The sequence below is a fragment of the Guillardia theta genome, assembly GCF_000315625.1.
Source record: "Guillardia theta CCMP2712 unplaced genomic scaffold GUITHscaffold_9, whole genome shotgun sequence".
In the NCBI taxonomy this organism is placed as follows: Eukaryota; class Cryptophyceae; order Pyrenomonadales; family Geminigeraceae; genus Guillardia; species Guillardia theta.
In genome coordinates, this window is record NW_005434665.1 from 822,329 (window position 1) to 842,932 (window position 20,604).

General features: G+C 53.3%; 9 protein-coding genes and 1 non-coding gene across 10 annotated transcripts; 6 read left to right on the plus strand and 4 right to left on the minus strand.

Annotated features, from left to right (window-relative positions):
* Positions 1-22: 22 nt before the first annotated feature.
* Positions 23-1,195, plus strand: GUITHDRAFT_150745 (hypothetical protein). The gene is made up of 7 exons (XM_005839214.1): positions 23-364; positions 409-496; positions 547-614; positions 668-729; positions 785-918; positions 965-1,062; positions 1,113-1,195. Exons 1-7 carry the CDS (start codon positions 254-256, stop codon positions 1,128-1,130), a joined length of 579 nt encoding a protein of 192 aa, XP_005839271.1. The 5' UTR covers positions 23-253; the 3' UTR covers positions 1,131-1,195.
* GUITHDRAFT_102195 (hypothetical protein) lies at positions 1,188-1,519 on the minus strand (the record flags this gene model as incomplete). Its single annotated transcript, XM_005839215.1, has 3 exons — positions 1,188-1,276; positions 1,328-1,388; positions 1,436-1,519. 3 exons carry the CDS (start codon positions 1,517-1,519, stop codon positions 1,188-1,190), a joined length of 234 nt encoding a protein of 77 aa, XP_005839272.1.
* Positions 1,520-3,094: 1,575 nt separating this feature from the next.
* On the plus strand, positions 3,095-3,518 carry GUITHDRAFT_150746 (hypothetical protein). Its single transcript, XM_005839216.1, has one exon. The coding sequence runs from the start codon at positions 3,207-3,209 to the stop codon at positions 3,417-3,419; it is 213 nt and encodes a 70-aa protein (XP_005839273.1). The 5' UTR covers positions 3,095-3,206; the 3' UTR covers positions 3,420-3,518.
* Positions 3,519-3,935: 417 nt separating this feature from the next.
* GUITHDRAFT_161360 (hypothetical protein) lies at positions 3,936-5,692 on the plus strand (the record flags this gene model as incomplete). Its single annotated transcript, XM_005839217.1, has 2 exons — positions 3,936-5,587; positions 5,638-5,692. The coding sequence occupies 2 exons, from the start codon at positions 3,936-3,938 to the stop codon at positions 5,690-5,692; spliced, it is 1,707 nt and encodes a 568-aa protein (XP_005839274.1).
* A 1,458-nt stretch (positions 5,693-7,150) lies between these two features.
* GUITHDRAFT_t24 lies at positions 7,151-7,223 on the minus strand. Its single transcript has one exon. It is a non-coding gene; the product is annotated as a tRNA-Phe (tRNA).
* A 691-nt stretch (positions 7,224-7,914) lies between these two features.
* GUITHDRAFT_65370 (hypothetical protein) lies at positions 7,915-8,990 on the plus strand (the record flags this gene model as incomplete). Its single annotated transcript, XM_005839218.1, has 3 exons — positions 7,915-8,273; positions 8,353-8,668; positions 8,718-8,990. The coding sequence occupies 3 exons, from the start codon at positions 7,915-7,917 to the stop codon at positions 8,988-8,990; spliced, it is 948 nt and encodes a 315-aa protein (XP_005839275.1).
* A 1,317-nt stretch (positions 8,991-10,307) lies between these two features.
* On the plus strand, positions 10,308-13,987 carry GUITHDRAFT_133995 (hypothetical protein; the record flags this gene model as incomplete). Its single annotated transcript, XM_005839219.1, has 4 exons — positions 10,308-13,382; positions 13,443-13,589; positions 13,642-13,785; positions 13,955-13,987. The coding sequence occupies 4 exons, from the start codon at positions 10,308-10,310 to the stop codon at positions 13,985-13,987; spliced, it is 3,399 nt and encodes a 1,132-aa protein (XP_005839276.1).
* A 291-nt stretch (positions 13,988-14,278) lies between these two features.
* GUITHDRAFT_102200 (hypothetical protein) lies at positions 14,279-15,405 on the minus strand (the record flags this gene model as incomplete). Its single annotated transcript, XM_005839220.1, has 5 exons — positions 14,279-14,356; positions 14,403-14,528; positions 14,618-14,704; positions 14,746-14,901; positions 15,043-15,405. The coding sequence occupies 5 exons, from the start codon at positions 15,403-15,405 to the stop codon at positions 14,279-14,281; spliced, it is 810 nt and encodes a 269-aa protein (XP_005839277.1).
* Positions 15,406-16,332: 927 nt separating this feature from the next.
* On the plus strand, positions 16,333-17,254 carry GUITHDRAFT_150748 (hypothetical protein). Its single transcript, XM_005839221.1, has one exon. It carries the CDS (start codon positions 16,456-16,458, stop codon positions 17,080-17,082), a length of 627 nt encoding a protein of 208 aa, XP_005839278.1. The 5' UTR covers positions 16,333-16,455; the 3' UTR covers positions 17,083-17,254.
* A 22-nt stretch (positions 17,255-17,276) lies between these two features.
* GUITHDRAFT_102202 (hypothetical protein) lies at positions 17,277-20,015 on the minus strand (the record flags this gene model as incomplete). Its single annotated transcript, XM_005839222.1, has 16 exons — positions 17,277-17,636; positions 17,680-17,789; positions 17,841-17,874; positions 18,069-18,122; positions 18,166-18,237; positions 18,382-18,555; positions 18,610-18,668; positions 18,716-18,789; positions 18,838-18,942; positions 18,989-19,079; positions 19,127-19,187; positions 19,296-19,393; positions 19,454-19,503; positions 19,581-19,665; positions 19,710-19,935; positions 19,995-20,015. The coding sequence occupies 16 exons, from the start codon at positions 20,013-20,015 to the stop codon at positions 17,277-17,279; spliced, it is 1,674 nt and encodes a 557-aa protein (XP_005839279.1).
* Positions 20,016-20,604: the final 589 nt, after the last annotated feature.

The following is a 20,604-nucleotide window of genomic DNA, read 5'->3' on the forward strand; positions in this document are numbered from 1 at the left end:
AGTGCGCTCACATTGATATCGCAGATGATCAACCCTCAGACTCGTCGAGCAGAGAAAAGAAATGATCGGACGGTGATATGGTTGTGTCTATGAACCCAACAGAAGAGTAGCTCAGGACGGCACCTCTCGTTCTGTTGTCATCGAGTCCCTCCTAATGAAGTCACGAGGAGTTTGCGTTCTTGTTCTGCTAATCGCCACATGGATAGCGTCAGTGTGCTGCTCTTGTTGGCAGCCTACAAGAATCGTGCAGGCGATGTGCTCTTCTGCTGAGAACAACACTTTTCCCACGTATCAACTGCTTCAGCAGCAGTACTCGGGGGCGAGACGATTGCTGTGGCAAGGAGGAGGACCCGCAAGTGAAGACGTGAGATGTTTCCCCCTCAAGCTCTTGCTCATGAGATGCTTCAGATTCCAGATCACATCCTATCAGAACAAGCAAGATTTCGTGGAGACGGTGGGACCATTCTCACCTACAAGGGGCAAAGCATACCTCAACGTAAGGAAGCATGTATCCTTGCGTTCTTGGTTCACTGTGATTCATATCAGCCGGATCACCTGACTGGGACCTGATCTTTGCAACTGAAATTCAGCTGAGGTTTATGCGATTCAATGAGGTGGGGCAATGTCACCTCTTACTGGTCTTGAACAAGAATGTGAATTTCTGCAGGGACAAGCGGCGCAAGGGCATACAACCATTTACGGGTATGAGGATATGTGGTTTCAAAATCTGTGAGATGTCTTTCAGTAAATGAGACAACAGATATTGCTGAGAAGTGTTGAACAGGTTGAAGTGTACGAGTAATCCCGAAGAACAAGTCTGCGATTACTGCGGGATGTCGTGTGACGACACGACGTGGCAGAGCAGCGGATATTCTCTCTTGAACGGAACGGAACTTGTGATAGACAATCTGATCTGGAGTGAGAGCTTACACGTGCGTTGGACGATCTTGACTGGATTTTGCAGTGACGCATAACGTCTACATCTCTCAGACAACGATTTTGCCGTACAGTTTTTGCACGCAATACGATTGGTGGATTTGCGCAAGACGTCTGCCCACCAATGTGATGGCATGATTTCCTAAATGTTGATGGCTAATCATCCTGTTTTACAGTTTGACAGCATAGGTTGAAAGATGGCAAGCGTGTACTCCAACCCGACTCTTATTCCTTGATGAATGAAACTCAACTTAGTCTGAAGACCATGCATCCGATTCCGAGTCGTTGGAAGAAGAGTCTCTCATGTTCTTCATCTTGGCCAGACCAGCTCCAACAAGTGCTGCAAGGAAGCATGTGACTGTCTCATACCTCACTCCAAGAATCTCTTTACCTAGGTTCATGTTCACGTTCTGAGCTTGCTCTGGCTTCTTCTCCTCATAGCTCACAGCCACCTACAGGAAGTTGAGAACAAGAAGCTTACACAGCATGCAGAGACAACCTTCTTGAGCATCCGCAGCTGCTTCTCCAGCGCCGCTTTCTCCAACACAGCCTGCACGTGCACACGCTCGGCTTTGGGCTTCATACTTTGTCCCAAATCTTCCTTCCCTCCTCCCTCGGAAAAGCCGGGGGGAGGAGGGGGCGGCGGAGGAGGGGGCGGCCCACCAACAATACCCGTTCCTGTACCAGGGGGAGGGGGAGGGGGAGGGGGCGGCGGAGGCGCACCACCATTTGCACCCATGCCGGGGGGAGGTGGGGGAGGGGGAGGGGGAGGAATTCCTGTAGCCACAGGTGCAGTGGTTGGTGGAGGGGGAGGGAGAGGAGCAGAAGCAGGTTGAAGAACAGGAGGAACCATGGCGGGGGCAGGCAATTGCTTTTCAGCATCATGTGCAGTCATGGACGATGTTGGAGGAGAGACAACGGAATCTGGTCTTTGAGGTTTTAGCTGGTCCGGTTGCTCGGATGGATTCCGGCTGGCAGGAGATGCTGAACTCCGCTCCTCAACCACAGCTGCTAACACTGCAGGAAACTTCTGTAAACGATACAAGGCAAGAGAGCACCGATACCTTCATGATGAGATGATGGAAATTGGACTGGGACGTCCATGTAGGAGACAGGACGACTTTGAGCCTCTGCTAGAATGCGTCAGAGATGACAAGAACTGAGAAGCTTTCTTCATAGACGCTCTCACCAGACCCTCCAGAAGATGTGCTCGCTACAGTAGACGCTGAGCTTTGAGTATCCTGAGGATGATGCTGCGAGTGACCGTATGTGCTTGCTCTTTCCTGCCATTCAATAGGGAAAAATCAGAAAATGTTAGAATTTCGACATTCGGATCTGATAAAAGAGCATCATCACTTGAGCGGGCAGAATCATCTTCTGTTCCGAACGAGCGTATGACGAAGCCAACGATGGATTGACATTGAAAATGCTGGGGATTTTTCACTGTCAGCGCATGGAGTGTACCGTACAGTCGTAGAGGGAATAGATGGTTTCACCTCAAATTGCAAAGATTTTGGCTGGCAGCAGCATCTACTTCATACTTGATGTCTTTGTGCTTGGTTGCCATCACTGGCAGGCCTGCAAGAAATGAATCATGAACTTGACAACCTCTCAACGATGCGGCTCCACCTGTTTGAGTTCTGATGAGGTCCCGGCAGTCGTCCATGACCACGAATCGTTTCTTCTTGATTTCCTGGACGTTGGCCGCCACCTTGGATCGTTCATTCTCCTTCTGCTTCTTCATCTGCGGGTCCCGAAAGCTCAGAGTTGGCGCCGCAGGTTCACACATGTACCATCTCCTTTGCCTCCTTGTGATGTTGCTTCCTTGCAGTCTGCAACTCCATCTCTTCCTTTGCAATCTCGCGTTCCCATTCTCTCTTGAAGAATTGCGGATCCGAGTATGCTTCTTGATTCTCAACCTGAGGCTCTTGACGGCATCCATCCAACCTGCCCTGTATCCCCTGAGCCCACGCTGGAACACTGCGATCTTCGTCATAGAGGCTTGGCCAGGCTGTCATGGGGAGTTCGACAGGTTTATCTGGCAGTTCTGACCCATGCTCAATGACTGCAGGCAAGGTAAACACAGTGAGCGAAGAAGACACGAACCATACTCAACAGGTTTACCAAAGTTCAACGAGTCTTGCGCAGGGGAGAAGGTCTTGAGGTCTTCCTCGAGGAAGCCGACAGCCTGCTCTGCAGATCTAACTCGGCCTTCAAGGCTCATGATGCGACTCTGAGAAACATCGGCGCAATCGAGGATGTCCTGGAAGATGGCTGTTGTGGACCTCGTGAATTGTTCAAGTTGCCGCAGCAGCGCAACGGTGGAAGCAACGGTGGATACCCGTGGGTATCGACGACTCTGCTCCTCGTCTTGCATTATCGGAGCAAAAACCTCGCTTTCCGATACAATGGAAGAGGCTGATTCCACCATTTCCCGTTGCAGCATTCTCGCTCTGGTGAACAAGGGCCCCGCGTTTAGCTAGACTTTGTCGTCGATCTTTATCCAACGCAGCCACTCTTGAGCTAAATCTTGCTTGCCTCTTCCTTTCTTCACCACCTCCACGTCCTCCTCTTCTTCTCTTTCCCCCTCTCCTCTCCTCTCCTCTTTTCTTTCCCCGTTGCCTTTTCCTCCCGAAAGCGCTTCCGCTACACCCGCCGCATGGCAGCAGGCAAAAGTTCTTGAGGTGGAACTTAGTGGCTGTTCTGTATGAGGAACATTTATCAAAATGGACGACCCTACCCCACCCAAATTCTCTTTTACTGCAACTGTACCAGACTTTTGCAGGGGTGGTCGCCAAATTCCAAAAATGGCAGGGTGGGTTACAGAATAATTGATAGGGGTGGAGGTACTATTCATGGTAGGATATCTGGTGTAGTATCGGTAGTAGGGCCATTTCTTCAGTACGGTGGGTAGGCTTCGGAATTCTATCTCGTGGGTGGGTGGTCGGTCCTGGATTTCAGAGAGGGGGTGGGGGTGGATGGGATTGTGAAAGGGCAGCATGGTTGGGGGAAGCAGGAGTATGGTGCTCATGGTGGTGATGATGCTCGTAGCGAGCGCAAGCTGCGTGTCCATTCACAAGATTGGCACGGTGAAGGAGACTGGCACGGTGAAGGAGTCCGACAAAGTAGCTCGCGGTGATGTGAACGAGTACTTCGCTGAGGAAACGAACAAGGAGATCGTGAAGACTATGGAGGATTTCAAGGCAGGCCATGACTGGGATGTTGGATCGCTCCCTTGTGAGACTGGCCCTGTCCACTTCCAACTGGCATGTAAGTCAGTCAGCTTTGCCAGAAGAAACCGTGGCAGGACCGTACCATTCAGGGTCAAGAATGGCCAGGTGAAGAAAGACTCTCAGTTGTTCTCAGAGAAGTTCCGCCCTGAGGAGTCCCGCCACTTCAACGTGGCAGCATCATCCTCGTTTCAAGCACAGACCTCCATGACCTTCGACCTCCATTACGCTGACGGCAGCCACTTGCGCGGCTTTGGAGGCAAGGATGTAGTGCAACTCGGTGATTACGATGCCAACGCCCCTTTCGGGGTTATCACCGATTGTAACAGCCCGGATTTCAACGGCGTTGACGGGATTCTTGGGTTCGGTCTACCACGTGCTAACAACAACATGCCTTACCCCATCCTGTTCTCCATCACAGAACAGAACACAGACCTTCTCAGAAAGTTCACGTTCTTCTCAACGGACGATGCTGCCGAGGTCCAGCTTGGAGGGTACGATCCTTCCAGTACGGCTGGCACAATGTGGTATGTTCCAGCCATGGCGAAAGATGATTTCATTGTGGGGACGACATCCTTGAAGTTCGGTGACAACCTCAACAGCGCAGTCGAACTGCTGAAGTTCAAGAGCACTGCACAGCAGAAGGTCGGTATGCCATCGATCTTGGATTCTGGCACTTCCTGCCTCGTCATTCCAGGGGACCGCGGCGGCGGCGTGCTCACCAACATTCCTTGGGATGACTTTGCCAAGAACTGGAAGAGGGGGCGATCCTTCTGGTTGGAGATTGGACAGAAGACCTGGGAGATCCCGTTCTCGTCGTGGTACCTGGCGGATACTGAGCAGACTTGCGTCCAGCCCTCTCCGGAGGGCATGCAGGGTCTGTTGATCGGCGACGTCTTCTTCCGGGAATATATCGTCGAGTTTGACATGACTGAATCCCGTCCTATTCTGGGTATCGCTCCCTTGAACAAGCATTACAGCCTGGTGAACAAGAACACGCTTGAGTCCCTTGAGGTGGACGTTGCTCCCAAGAGCAAGCTGTCCCTTATCAAGGGCGCGCAAGTGATGTACCCTGCTGAACATGAGGCAAAGTTGGCCAACGTCGACAGGATTCCTATCGAGAACAGCATGGGAACTCAGTATTTTATGGATTTGAAGATTGGCACACCCAAACAAACCTTCACTGTAATCTTCGACACTGGTTCAACTGTCTTCGGAGTATTTACATGGAAGAATAATTTGCCGAAGGACATCAAGGACAAGCTTCCAAGCTACTACTTCTCCCAGAATCTTTACGGTTTGGAGCAAGTCAAGGTTTCCTCGAGCTCCAATTATTCCAGCATTTTTTCTGTCAAGGGTGTCTTCATCCTGGCCTGTGTAAACATAGCACTGCTTGCATCGATCAATGTTCTGCTCCGCAGGTTTGAACTTACTTTGGTTCCTTGTTTTCTGACCTCCTGACTTCTCCCAGGCATCGCCGACGGTCGTACCAGGCAACGGCGAGCGAAACAAGTCCACTGATCTAGATTTGAAGGCTTCTGTGTCGTTCATTGATAAAGACAACATTTGGGGATGATTATGATGATGGTGCACGAATCAGGTACCGTAAAGATGGTGGTACTCGTAATTTGTGTAGCACAGGAGTGCAGATGAGAAGGACTTGTTAAGATGAGGAGTTGGCATCAGATCAGTTTCCACCTCTGATTGAGAGAGCAAGCTCTGCTGTGTTTGCTTTACTATGTGAATCGTCACCAACTAATTCTCATGACGACTTGTTGGAATGGTAACGACGAACATCGAGAGGGGCAGCCTTGGTCTACGCACAGAAACAGTGAGTGCCGCACTCCTACTGAATTTTGATGATGAATCACCATTGCATCGGCGCGATCGTACTTGGTAGCTCCTGCCTTGAACTCGTTTGTACCGGGGGCACTGGAACAGAGTCATTTACCAACCAGGTTGTGACACTAAGACGTCATGCATGCAGTCTCCTTGCGCGGCAATCTCATCTACACCATCAACTTACCGATACATCCATCCATCCGCTCGCCTCCTGGCCTGCTTGGCAGTATCATCATCCTAGATGACGTGTCAGCATTCGTGGGACAAACACGCTCCATCTGTTGCCTTGATACAACCAGCTCCATCCGTGGCAGGAAAGCCGAAGGTGCGCTTGAAGGTCTAACATAGGATCACGACAATCAACCCCGATCTTGAGCAGGTGCATTCTAACCTTTCGGGATTCGCAGACCATGCTCATACCACTAAGAGCATTCTTGGGGGTTTGGCGAAGGCCTTAGGAACGGGTGGTTAAATTTCGACGAACCCACACAAGGACAAAAAACTGGAAGGAGAAACAGACACAAGAGGAAAACAAGAGTAGATACACTCGCTTGTAGGCGAGGAAGGCAGGACGATTGATCCATGTTTCAGACACAATCACATACATACACAGATGAATCAGTTATCCACAAGTAGCAAACGACAATCAAACGTTTCCCCACCCAACGTTTCCACCCTCTGGGGGCTGCATAACACAGGCGAGCAGACAAAACGCCAACGGAAAGACATGCATGCCATGAGGCAAGGGAACTTGAAGTAGAACTCTTGTACCACCTGGGGATGGGGTGGGCGCGAAGGCGGAGGCAGCGGCAACAAGAGCACAGCCAAGGATGAAGCGCATGCTGGCGTCCTTTCAATCTCCCAACTTTCTCGGCGGGTGTGATGTGAATATAGACCATTGCATGAATTTTAAAGACTAAAGCGAAATAATTCTATTATTTTTCAAAAACACAAACAAAAAATACAAAAAATACAACCTAATTATTGCCCTTGCGGAAAGCGAAGGGGGTGGGGGCCGGGGAGGGGGGGCAGGAGAGGCCGATCCCCTATGTGAGGCAGAAGGAAAAAGAGGCAGGTAGGGAGGGGTGGTGGCAGGCAAAAAGAAGGCGCACACTTTGGTTGCAGAAGCCATATTCAGCTTCTGGGCTCGCCGTGGATCGAACACAGGACCTTTAGATCTTCAGTCTAACGCGCTCCCAACTGCGCCACAAACCCTTGCGCCTTGCATATGAGGTCACGAGCAAGGTTTATATACAGTGGATAGCCCGCAGCCGCTGACTCACGAGTCAGCCAGTCACGTGGCCCCCCGGCGACCGTTTAGCCGCCCCGTCACTGTCCGGCCCGGCCCGAGACTCTCCGATTACTGCGCCGTGACCGTAGCTGCCGACAGTCACTGAGTGTCAGGACGGTTAAGCCTCCTCGGAGGCTCTACACCTGATTGTCCTCTAGCAATGATTCGAACACCGGCGTAGATCAACTGGATGATGGCTCAGAGTCCCGGAGTCCGGTGGAAACCGAGTTTGTTTTTTGTAAGGTTTTTTTTCCTGACTTTCTTTCTTTTACAAGGACGGTTTACAGGAGAACGTCGTGGAGTTCTTGGCACGGCAGCATGGCGGCAATTCCTTCGGGGAGGGGGAGCGCAGCGTGGTTGATGTGCGCCTGGGCTCTCACGTGCTCATGGTCCAGCAAGACAGCCTCTGCATTCTGCCTCCGATCGCATCAACCGTTTCTCCGTCCAACGAGGACACATGGCTCGCAAGGGTGTAGTTCAAGGGTGGCATTCGGGACCTTTGGCGCACATTCACGCAGGACGAGGGCGGACATGAGATGGATAGCGAGTGTCGCAGGATCGTCGAAGAAGACAGCCATCGTCACCAACGACAACCACAAGAGGCACAATGGCTTCATGCATCCTGAATGCCCACAGAGGGTGGATCGCATGTGGGAGGAGATGCGCAAACAGGGGATCGCTGACTCGTGCACGGTCCTCGAGAATCGTCTTGCTGAGGACAAGGAGATCGAGCTGGTGCACGATAAGAATTATGTGGAATCCATCCTGTCAGGGAGCCCAGAGATCGATGGTAGCACTTACTTCCATAAGAAGGACTCGGCCTCTGCGAATGCGGCCAGGTCGGCTGCTGGCGCCGTGATCGATGCGGTGGAGGCTGTGTGCAAAGGAGAGGCGAGGAACAGCTTCTGTGCTGTCAGGCCACCGGGACATCATGCTGAGAGGGATCGCATGATGGGATTCTGCATATTCAACAGGTGAAACTGCTTGACTCCACTCTTATCGATCGTTGCTTGAGATGGCGATAACTTTATAGCTGACTGCTTTGATTGGCAGCGTCGCCATCGCTGCGGAGAAGGCGAAGAAAGATTGGGGCTGCAACAAGGTGTTGATCTTCGACTGGGACGTGCACCATGGTAATGGAATCCAACACATCTTCTACGAGGACCCCAGCGTCCTTTATATCTCCATCCACCGAGGAGGTATGGATAAGTCTTTCTTCTACCCCACCACGGGCACAGCAGGGGAGGTTGGCAGGGGAGAAGGGAGAGGGTTCAACGTTAACATTCCGGTGGAGTTTCCTGGGGTCGGAGATCCCGTCTACTCCGTCGCCATGGAGCGGATCGTTCTACCCATCGCTCATGCCTTCAAGGTGATCCTTCACCTCTCCCCTGCCGTTGGATGACTCGTTGTGCCTTCAGCCGGACATCGTCATCGTCAGCGCCGGGTATGACGCTGCCGGTGGCGACCCCCTCGGCGGGATGAACGTCAGCCCGGCCATGTTCCGGAAGATGACGAAGCAGATGATGGAAGTGGCCAACCAGCATTGCGATGGCAAGATCGTGTTGGCGCTGGAGGTGCCCTCCTGCTGCAACCCCCCTCCCCCTCGCCATTGTGGCCACTCACACCGTGCGCGCAGGGAGGCTACGATGTCGATGTCACTGCGGACTGTGCGGTTGAATGCCTCAAGGTGAATGAGTTGGCTTTCTGTTTGATCGCAGACTGAGCCACATGTGCAGGAGCTTGTCGGATTGGATGACGAGGTGAAGGAGGAAGAAGACATTGCCCTGAGCCCGTGGGCTGCTGCGGAGTTGCAGTGGGTGAAACCGTCGATGGATAGAGTCATCGAGATTCAGTCAGAGTTCTGGCCGCAGCTGAAGCAGGAATCTGCCAAGTGATTCAGCGCAGACCAGGGACCTTTGGGAGAGAAGGGTTCCTGAAAGTTTTTTCCATGCTGCTCTCTTTGCTCGATGTTGTGAAATCAACGGATTTCTTGGAATAAAGAGTTTTTCTGTACCGAACAGAGACTTTCAACTGGGGCCGACAGTCTTCATGGTCTCGAATCTTGACGATGCCTCCTCTCCTCTCCCCTCCTCTCCCCTCCTCTCCCCTCCTCTCCCCTCCTCTCCCCTCCTCTCCCCTCCCCTCCGTTCCTCCCCTCCTCTCCTCGATCCTCTTCGCTCCTGACGTCCTCTCCCTCTATCTCGCCCATCGCCCCGACATAATTCATTTTTCCGTCAGGTCCGAACATTCTAGCGGAATATGCCGAACGATGAAAACTATTCGGAAGTGGGTAGGGGGTACATGAGTACCCCACCATACATAAAGATAATTGTCTAGTCACTAGGGGTAATTTACTCCAAGGTGGGGTGGGTGCAAAGGTTATTATGCGGTGCATCTTTCATGGGACGAGGAAAGGCGGGGGAGAGGAGGGAGGAGGGAGAGGGAAGGAGGGAGGGAGCGGGAAGATCAGACAGAAGAAGAGGTGCAATGGGATGAGATTGCGATGCGTTTGAGTTGGAAGAAGTTGGAGAGGGAGGATAGATCTCTGAGTAAGGCGAACAGACAGAGGGCACCTTACGAGAGAGTGAAAATGCCATGGAGGAAGCTCGACAGTGATTAAGGCACAAGGCACTCAGTAACTTCGAGGAGGGAGATAGAAAGAAGGAATCTGGTAGGAGAGATAGAGAGATGGCAATCATCCCAGAGTGTACTTGTTCGACGCAGCAAAGCAAACTCACTGTAACGAGAAGAGTTGGCTTGTAAAGGAAAAGGCACATAGCTATGAACAATAGTATTGCTTATCATGCGGATCCGCTTTCAATATGAAGTATTTTCACAGCCATGATATGAAACATTGATTGAGAATAGATGAGAAATGATATGCATCAAACATCGTTGTTGACCCGATTCGCAGGCCATGTTGTTGATTCGTGCCAGGGTCTCATGACTTTGTGATTTTTCTGAGCCAACCTTGGGGAATTTTGCTGATCGAGTCATCACTTGAAAAGATGGAGATCGAACAGTTCGAGGACTTGCTCAAGACGATGGTTGATCTTGAAAAACAAGAGCAGGAACGGCAACAGGCAAGGCAGATCGTTGAGAACATTCTCGATTGCGTCTTGCAAACGAACGTTTCTCATGAGCAGAGAAAGAAAGCTGAGGAGTGTGTAAACAATCTGGCGAATCCAGTGAATCTGAACATTACAAATGATGCTATTCTCGCTCAATCTCTGTCCGACAACTTCACCAGAAAGCAAATCGCCATTCAGAAACGCCTTGCACAACTGCAATACATTCTTGATAACTCGACGTCTCACTATGCTCAGGCTGTTGCTTGCAACAGTTTGTCGCTGCTTGTCACAAACAATTGGAATGAGAAGATGATTCCCTACACAGAAATTAAGAATTATGCTCTCAGTTTCTTGTTCACGCACGCCACAGACCCGAACTGCCCACCTTTCGTGAAGCAAGGGATGGTCAGGCTGCTCTCGAGGGTTGCTAGGTTGTGCCGAGTGAGCAATGGGCCTGACTGTGCGATCATGAATGATCTGAGCAAGATGTTTGAGACGTCGGTGGAACATTTCATCCTGGGGATGCGAATATTGCTGGATTACGTAGAGGAAATTGTCGCAAAGGCTGGAGAGGTTTCTTTCTTGCACCGGAGGATGTTCTTTTATTCCGATTTGACGACCATCTTGAAGTTTGCTCTGGAATCTGTTCGCAAGTACTTCTCGAACATGAGCTCAGAAAACGATAAGTTGCTCCTGGACTCTGCTCTAGAACTTACCGTCCGCTGCCTGACTAGTCCGGATGCAGACAGGACGTACGACAAGGACGAGATGGATCTCGGCCGGGGGCTGATCCTTGCCAAGTGGAGCCCCTTCATCACTCAGATGGAGCTGATCGACATGTTCATCGTCATGTACGGCTCGCTGGATGCTCCGATCTCGACGCGGGCCCTGACGATATTGCTCTTCATCTCATCGCTGAGACCCGGCATGTACCGATCTATCGCAGACTTCCAGAATGCCACCAAGAGGATCATCATGGGGATCGGGCAGATTCTCAAGAACAGGAAGGAGCTCGACAACCCCAACAACCTCGACATCTTCTGCAGGTTCTTGAGCGAGTTCGGACAAGTCTGTATCATCTGGAAGTACATCCCGAAGAACGAGTGTAACGAGTTCATCGAGATGGCATCATCGCTGACCCTCGCAATCTTGCGGGAGCTGGAGCCCCCTCCCAACAGCGTCTACCACCTTCTCCACTTCTGGTGTAGGCTGGCCGTGTCCGAGATGGGGCGAGGGAGGAGCTCGCCGCGATCTCCCGATCTTCAGATCGTGCACGAGGAGATTGAAGAGGCGGACGATAACCTCGGGGACCTCTACGATGTGCTAGAGCGAACTCTGCCCGCCATCGTCTACACGTACATCACTGGGAGGATCGAGTGCATTCAAGCTGCTGCATCTGGTGGCGCTGACAACCCCTTGGAGGACATCGACTCGCTGGAAAACCAGCTGGAGCTGATCCCGATCCTTTGCACCATCCGGTACGAGAAGATCGGAGGGCAGCTGTTCGAAATGATCGACCACTTCTACAACGTCTACGAGGCCGCCTTTAGCAGCTCCAACCAGGTGCAGCTGGAAGTGCTGGAGATGCAGATTGCATGGATGATCCGGTTGTGTTCTGCCATCGTGGGAGGCCACTACACGGTGAGGGCAGGGAGCTTCCGCTCCTTCGACATCAACCCCATTATCGAGACGACGCTGCAGGAGGGAGAGGAGCTGGTGGACGCAGAGCTGATAGGAAAGGTCTTCAGGCTGATGATGCTGATCCAGAGAAGAATCTCAGTCTCCAACACCCAGGACAAGTGCGACTACAGGCTGGAGCTTGCCGTCCTCACTTTCCTGGAGAAGCTCAAGCTGGGCCTCCTGTATGTGGACAGGACCCTTGCAGAGCAGAAAGAGGACACAGGGCAGATCCCGGAGTACCTGCCCTCGTTCCTCCGACGGCTGGTGATCAGGCGACCGAAACCCATCCTGACGCAAGACATGCACATTGAAATCTTCAAACGGATCGGTTTCAACGATCACATGGAGGTGATCAACATGATGCTGGGGAAGCTGCTGGAGAACCTACAGGTCTGGGGCCACAACTCGATGGTGGTCAAGGAGACCCTCCACCTGCTGGGGATCATCATCCACGGTACATCAGGGGAGGGAACATTGTCAATGCTGCTGGAGATTGAGACGATCAAGGGTCTGATGAAGAATCACGCAGCTGTATCGTCCTCATTCCTCAACTATCCCGCTAACGCAAAGAATCGCACCAATTACTACCTGACCATCACGCAGCTCTTCTTGCTGGAGGAGGACGACGCAGAGGCGTCTGGATCTTTTGAGACGTTTCTTGAGCCCACCATCACGACGCTGGTTCAGCTCAAGAACACGGCGAACTTGCGGACGGACGAGGCTCGCTTCGCCATCATCGGGGTCGCTAGGGATCTTCGAGGGATCGCATGCGCAACGGACGGGAAACTCTTCCACGTGCTGTTTGACATGATGTTCCCTGCCTGTCAAAACGTGTTCGCTCGCTGCCTCGAATGCTGGGCGGACGATCCAGCCGTCTGCATCGCTGTCCTCAAGATGTGGATGGAGATCGCTTCCAATGCCAGAAATCGCATCTCCTTCGATGCCGGAATCCCCGCCGGCCTCGTCATCTTCAAGGAGCTGGCCATGACCATCATCGTCTACTGCCGCTACCTGCTGTCCAAGGGCCCCAACTCTGGCGGCATGGACCCCTACAACAACCGTTACAAGTGCATCGGAATCTGTATGCTGAGCATGACGCTCGCACTCTCCGGGGAGTACGTTGGATTTGGCGCCTTCTCCATGTACGGGGACAGCGTGGTGGAAGACGTGTTCAAGCTGATTGTCCAAGTGGGCCTGTCGATGCCGCAGAACGACATCCTGGCCTACCACAAGGTCGCGATCTCCTTCTATTCCTGCATCGAGGCCATGTTCAAGCACGCCATTTCCATCGTGATCGGTCTGGAGACTGTAGAAGTCACGCAGATACTTCAGGTGGAGATGTCTTCCCTCCTGTGAATGTTGTCAACTTCTGGATCTCACGTTCCGCTGCAGATCGTGTACAACGGCTTGACAAACGCTCTGCACCCGAGCGTCCACGTCATGTGTGCTTCTACCATTGAGAGTTTCGCCATCTTCCTCTTCCGCACGAGCAAGAGACGCTCGTCCCTGGCGGTCAGGATGAGGCTCCATCTCGAGCAGGTGAGTGCATCCGACCCGCCCCGACCCCATGGTGAGACGAGCGATGGCTCAGGTACCCACCCTGCTCGGCGACTTGCAGCTGGTGCTGCTCAAGCAGGTGATCTTCAACGACGTGGTCGGGCTGGAGCTCTTGGCCTTCCCGCTCCTCTCACTCATCTTGGCTGCTGAGACAACTTTCACCGCTGTCACAAACGAGGTTTGTCGTTGTCCTTTCCTCTCCCTCTCCTCCTGCCACTCGCCCATTCAGTTCTATCTGGACCAGTCTCTCCCTGCTCCTGCCCCTCGTTACGATGCTTTCTCCCTTCCTCCTCTCCCCTCCTCATAGCAAGAAGTTGAATTTCCCTGACCCCTCTGCCAGTTTGTAGCGAGACAAAGTCAACAAGGAGGGCTCTGCCTGATGGAGGCGCTGAAGCTACTGATGCAAGGTAGAGGAGCGGGGGAGGGCGGGGAGCACGCAAATGACCGATGCCTTCGCAGATGTGAACAAGAACCTCGAAGGATTCAATCGAGGCAAGTTCATCAAGAACGTGGAGAGGTTCAGGGCGGAGCTGAAGGACGTAAGGGACGTCCTCGTGGTCTGACCGGCCACCACGACCACCGGGAGTCTACCCTCCCACCATGTACATAGCATAGGAGGACTCTCAATTTTTCATCTGGACCTCTGCAATCCGTTTTTTCCCTCTCGTCTTTTATGTGAACTTTGGCATTGGAACCAAGAGGCTTGTCGAGCTCTTGTACTGCTGGTACGACACGTCCTCCCCGTATTTCTGCATGCCGCTCGTCAGCCGGAGCGAGCAAGAGCCACCACCACACCTTGTCGTAGCTCGCCTCGAGGATGGGAATGCCTGACACCCGCAGCAGCAGGAACGTGATGAAGAGGGGAGAGACGATCGTCCACTTGGGGGCCAGCGGCAGGGAAGCCATGTAGAGCGACCACCACTGCATAGAGTTGCTCAGTCAGCAGCAACAGTACGCCTCACCGTGTCCTCTCCCTTCCCTTCCCCTCTCCTCCCGTGCCCTCTCCTCACCACGACAATCTCCCCGAAGTAGTTGGGATGCCTGCTGTAGTACCACAGTCCCTGGTCGCAGAACTTGTTCTTGTTCTCCGGCATCGCCTGCCCAGCATCACCCGTGAGGAGGGCAAGGGCGACATTACCTTGAAGGTGCTCTTCTGATGATCCGCAAAGACCTCGATCAAAAAGCCTACGAGGAAGGGGAGGAACCACAGCTTGCTCCCCTCCGTCGGCCTCTTGGCCGGGTTCACTCTGCACGCGGTGAGGATGGGCAGCATGGTGATAAGGGACCAGAGGGCCTGAGCTCAGGCGTTATCCTTCAAGACAAAGAATAAGGAAGGGAGGGGTTGGGGGGAAAGTAAGGTAGACGAGGATGGACTAGGAGCAGGAGCAGGAGCAGGAGCAGGAGCAGGAGCAGCAGGGGAATGGTGATATAGCACCTGGATGAACCAGAAACCAGCTAGTTTGATAGGAATCTCCCCAGGTTTGGGGAAGAAGGATGCTAGGCGTTTGTCTTCGGGCGAGCGGAGAATCCTAAGAAAGAGGAAGCCTCCGAGTCGGATAGACCAGAGAACGACGCAGGCGATGAGGAGCAGCTGCGTGTTGGAGGGAGGAGGGCGAGGACGCTGGGAGAGGTGAAGCAGACGCTGCAGCGCCATGACTGTGAAAGCGCCGCAGCCGCATATGTCAGTCAGCTTGTGCGTTCCAGTCCACCAGGTGAGGAGGAAGCCGACGAAGTTGAGCATCCCTCCCACGAGCCAGCCTGCCTCCTCGCCAGCCAGCCATCCCCCAATCCGCTCCATCCCTTGTCGCACTTCTGAACCGGATCATCCTTTGTATGTCCCCCGACCCAAGACAAACTCAGTGACCGGTGTCCACTTCGGCATCGGGCCGCCATCCCGGCATGCCGGCCCGCCAACGAATTCCACCCTAAAAATATCCATTCATGGCCTCAGCACCCACACCCCCGTGAATCGCCAGCAAAGTACCCCTACTAAGAGGACTTCCCTACATTGCGAAGCTGACCTCCGTACCCTACCCTTTCCCCAGGGTCACACCTTCCCACCCCAGATCAGTGTACCCCCCTGTTATCCATGTCATTTCAGTATTTAGCACCCGTACTTGGCTACACCTCTACTACCTGTAGTAGATGCACAACCACCCTACCTTCTAAAGCCGTTTGATCACCCCTACTCTCTACCGTGTCCCGTCCCTCTACCCCCTCCTCCCCCCCCTTTTTCATACCTCCAGTACCCCTCATCCAGGTGGATCCTTGTCATTACCAGAAACATTTACTACCCCACCATTCTGCTTGGTACCCCCCTTGTCATCATCTGACTACCCTACTAATCTCGGGGTACGTACCCCCTCGACTGACCAACACCTGCATCCTGCAGCTCTTGGAGTGCCTAGATCTGTACCGCATAACTCAAATTGCAACCACCGGTAGTCTTATCACCCCTACCCCAGGTTTACAGGAAAAATCTTAAACCACCCCCTTATTCATCAGCAATAATCAGTTGAACCAACCGAAGTTGAGAAACGATTCAGTAAACCCATCTCACCCCCTCATTATCCCCAAATTAGTACCGGTGATCATGAATTTTACTCCGAACACCCACCCCTGCATACTAAAATTAACCTGCACTACCCCCACAAAATCGAAGACCCCTCTCAGAATGACCCACCCTCGTCCACCTGTCCTGGCTAATCTGGGCAGAACCGCCGAAGCCATGGCGACCGTAGTTTCATCTCACATTCAGTTGCCAATGGCTGACAAGGCGCCACTCTCAACCCCCTCCTCCTCTCATGCCAACTTACCGCTTGTATCCTCTCCTGCTGCTACCTCATCGATGGTCTCATCCTCTGTGCGCAGCACTGTATCGTCACCCTTCACTAACGACCAGGCAACGACTCAAATTCCTTCCTTCCCTTCAGCGCGCGAGCGACTTCGGGCCGGCCTTCTTCAGAGGAAGGCGATGTCAGCGTCAGGTTCTCACATGCAAGCTGGCAGCGAGAGCGCAAGGCTTGGATCGGGATCTTTGGTGGAGAAAAGGAAGAGCACCTACCAGGAGATTATTGCTCCCTCTGCTAAGAAGCCGCGTGGGCATGAGAGTTGTAAGGAGGCGGAAACATGCAGTCCGTTGCCACAAAATACTTCAGGTCATGTTGTCGGTGACATGGAGAGCCCATGCAGTGTCGCAGATGCGGTGGGTTATCATGGTTTCACCGAGTACGATCAGGTGAACGCGTCCTCGGAACACGGTGGGGTCGATAGCGAGACGGACGGTCTTTCCCTCGCTGTCACGCCTGAGGCAGTCTACGACGTGTTGGAATCAGGAGAAGAGGATGGAGCTCCTTGGGATTTCGAGATCGGGACAGGAGACATTCAAAACCTGGACGATGGAAATTGTGGGTTGCAGGATTGTGGAGAGTGGGACATGAACTTGTATGAGATGCTTGATTCGAATGCAGACTAGGCAACTTCACCCTCGAGCTACTGACGAAGAAGTGCTCCTCTTGCGGAAAGTGAGGCTGGAAATTCCAGTCCGTCGCATCGAGGCATTTGCGAACTGGTTACTGTTGTGTTGTACGTGTGAAGCGGATCTTTCTCTGTCGAATTCAAGGTATAAATAAAATTCAAAAAAGATGAAACAGAGACAATCATGTTGAACTAGGTTTTGATGTATTTCTCCATGATCTTAACACACTCTGCCCTCTTGAACATTCTCGCCACGTCCAAAGGTGTTTCTCCATGACAGTTGGTTACAGTCGGGTCTGCTTGCAGTGAGAGCAGGTACTCACAGCACGAGATGTGCCCGTAGCAGGCTGCTAGATGAAGAGCCGTCCTCCTCTCCGCCATATCCTGCTGTGAGACAAACTCCCTGACAGAGGAGATTGTTTCTTGCGGACTTCTCCCATCCAACTGTTGTGTCTCAGTACCAGCCGAGAGGGGAGCAAACCTTGCCTTCAACTTGTCCCTCAGGCGTCCGATGACTAACTCCATGCATTCTTGCTTCCCCCACTGCGCTGCCTGCATCTGGCATCAGCAGATGCAGCAGAGCGCCTGGACTCACATGATGCATTGTCGTCCAACCCCCCCGTACTTCGAACAGGCATGCCGCTGGCAGCTCCTGCAGGACAGCGAGATGGCCAAACATGGACGCAAGGAAGCTTGCTGTGTTGCCTGCAGATCGATAGCTCAGGTGCTGTCAAGAAATGCTCTTGCCCTCTTCACCGTCGGCATCCGCGGCGTGTGGATCGGCCGATCTCTGTAGCAAGGATTTGACAACTGCAGCATGCCCGAATCTCGCCGCTCTTGGTGAGATAGAGGAGCAGGTCAGGCTAACAAGGAGGGGGCAGCCGGATGATGCTCTACCTCATCAGTGCAGTTCCATCTCGACTTCCTGCACCTGCCTCCACCTGTGCTGTCATGAGCAGCAGGTGATCACAAGCAAGCGTTAACCTGTGCTTTCCCTTCATTGCAGAGAAACTCTACGGCGTCGACCTTGCCGTAGCCCTGCTGTCGTCGTCATTTGTCGTCCACAGAGGGGCCTCGTCACCGCGGCGAACAGCAGCGGACGTCTCCCCCGCTTGTCAGGCTCATCGAGGGAAATGCCCTGGCGATGAGATTCCTGCGATGGATGGGAGGGAGGGTCAAAAGAGCATGGAAGTAGAACCGGTAAAAGAGGAATGGCAAGAGGGAGTGAGGAGGGGGAGTGCAAGTGCAAGACACGTGGGAAAGGTGGCGTGAGTCTCAAAGGAGCTTGTCTCAGCACCTTCAACTTAGCTAGATTCCCTTGCCAGCATGCCGAAGACAAAGCATTGACTTGGTTCAGCTTGGACAGCTGAGCAAACTTCGGCTCCTCCAACTCGCTGCAAGCCACCTCTCTTTCGGGCTCCGGTGGAATCACGATCTTTGCCAAGACGATGATGCACCGTTGCCAATGATCCTGCCAACATCGACTTCACCCAGCCAACACCAGGAGCGGAGGGGGGCAGCAGACCTGCTCATCGTTGCTTCCCATGCCATGGTCATCCACCGCCATCTCCTCCAGCTGCAAACCTTGGACGATGGTGAGCGCAACGTAGTGTGGGGATGGAGCAGGATACCGATCTCGAGCCGGTCGATGATGCTTGACACGAGCTTCTCAGCGCTCCCCGTGGAACTTTCCCACCACCACATCCTGGGTCGATCTTCATCGTCCGCTGCACTCCTCCCCCTCTCAAGTTACGCCAGTCGAGCTCCAGGCGCCATGGCCATTTCAGCCCATCGCAGTAGGCTACTCAAGATGCCAAAGTCGACCTCCTCATCCCCATAGTAGACCTGTCCTGCCCTCCTGCTCCTTATAAGCTCTTGGGGCCGTAGCAGGGCGGCAGCTGTACCTCCCATATGGAGGGTCGCAGACGATCGCGTCGAATTTCCCCACCCACGGGCATCGGCTGATGTCAGCGACGACATCAACAGCTCCGGTGCCTGTGAAACTTGAGCAAGACGGACAAACTTGCAAATGTCAAACTGACATTGAACGTCCGAACCCAAGGTGAACGATGCTCCCAAGTCCGTTGCAGCCTGAAGCAATGCCTGGTACAACGCATGTCACCATCCTCTTCCTCCTTCCCCTCTGTCTCACTGCCGGCCTGACTGTGTCTCTCTTTATCAATCTCCATGCATCTCTGCCTTTCATCTTACCCCACTTCCCGCAAACGGGTCACAAACAAGCTTCCCCGGGCACACCCGCGCGCAGTTGGCGGTCAGCCAGGACCGGATGGCGTCCATTCTCGTAGGAGCTGCACGGAGATAGAGGTACTGAGGTTACTCGTTCGGCACTTGCGCTTGCATGTTCCGACCTGTCTGCTCAGCTACAGCCGAGTCGGGCTTGCCGACAGAGGAAAACGACCTGTAAGCATCCAATTGAGCAAGGAGCAGGAGAATGGACAGGAAACAGCTGGATGGGCCTGACGGGGGGAGGGATACCATTCTTTGATCGCTCGAGCTGCTAACTTGTTCCCTCCGATCGCAAAGAGCCTGCCATGAGTGCATGGGACAGTTTTCTCGATCGCTATAAGGGCCGTCAGCTTGGACCGAGCATCCCTCCATGCTCACCGTTCATGCCGCCCGCAACTCCTCGCATGTCAGCCAGTACATGCATCTCCCCAACCTCCCAGTCGCCATTGCTCGCATCGCCTACATCTTTGATGTTGTCTTCCGACTGCCAGAACTGTTTGCTCCAAGCTCTCATCTGAAGGAGCGACACTCGTCGGCCTATCAGCTGGAAGATGCGAGGGGGGGAGCAGAGTGCAATGCCAACAAGTCCGTTCCCCGATGTTGTCTGTCAGACAGCAACTTAAAGACTTCAGCATGCTCCTGACGATGCTAACCTCTGTGTACGCACTCCGAACGAGCACACATCGCGCCAGGACGGATCGAACAACAGAGAAGAAATGCGCCTGAGATGAGGAGGAGGAGGAGGAGGAGGTCAATCTGTACTTGCCAATCACTGAATCAGGATCCAAGATGAGCAAACGACCTGCAGCGGACGAAGCATGTGTGAATCCGTTTCGAAGAGCTGTTTGCTGGGAAACCAATCATCCTCTTGACAAGTTGCGATCAGACAAAGAGATCCAAGGGTGGCGAAGGGGGAGCGAGCTAGTAAGGGCGGGAAGGAGGAAGGAGAAAGATGCTGTCCTGATTACCATCCTCTGGTCGGAAGTCGCAGAGCAAGATTCCTGCGAGAGAGGCGACGGACAACAGCTCGAGTGCAACGAGATCCTGGATGAAAGGAAGTTGAGGGGCGATGTTCTCCGCTTCCCTTCCTCTCTCCTCCTGCAATCCTTGCCATCTCCATCATCTCTGCTGCATTCTCCCTTCATGCTTCACCTCTCCCTCTTCTCCCTCCTCTCTCCTCTCCTCTCCTCTCCTCTCCCTCCTCCCTCCTCCCTCCTCTCCTCTCCTCTCCTCTCCTCTCCTCTCCTCTCCTCTCCTCTCCTCTCCTCTCCTC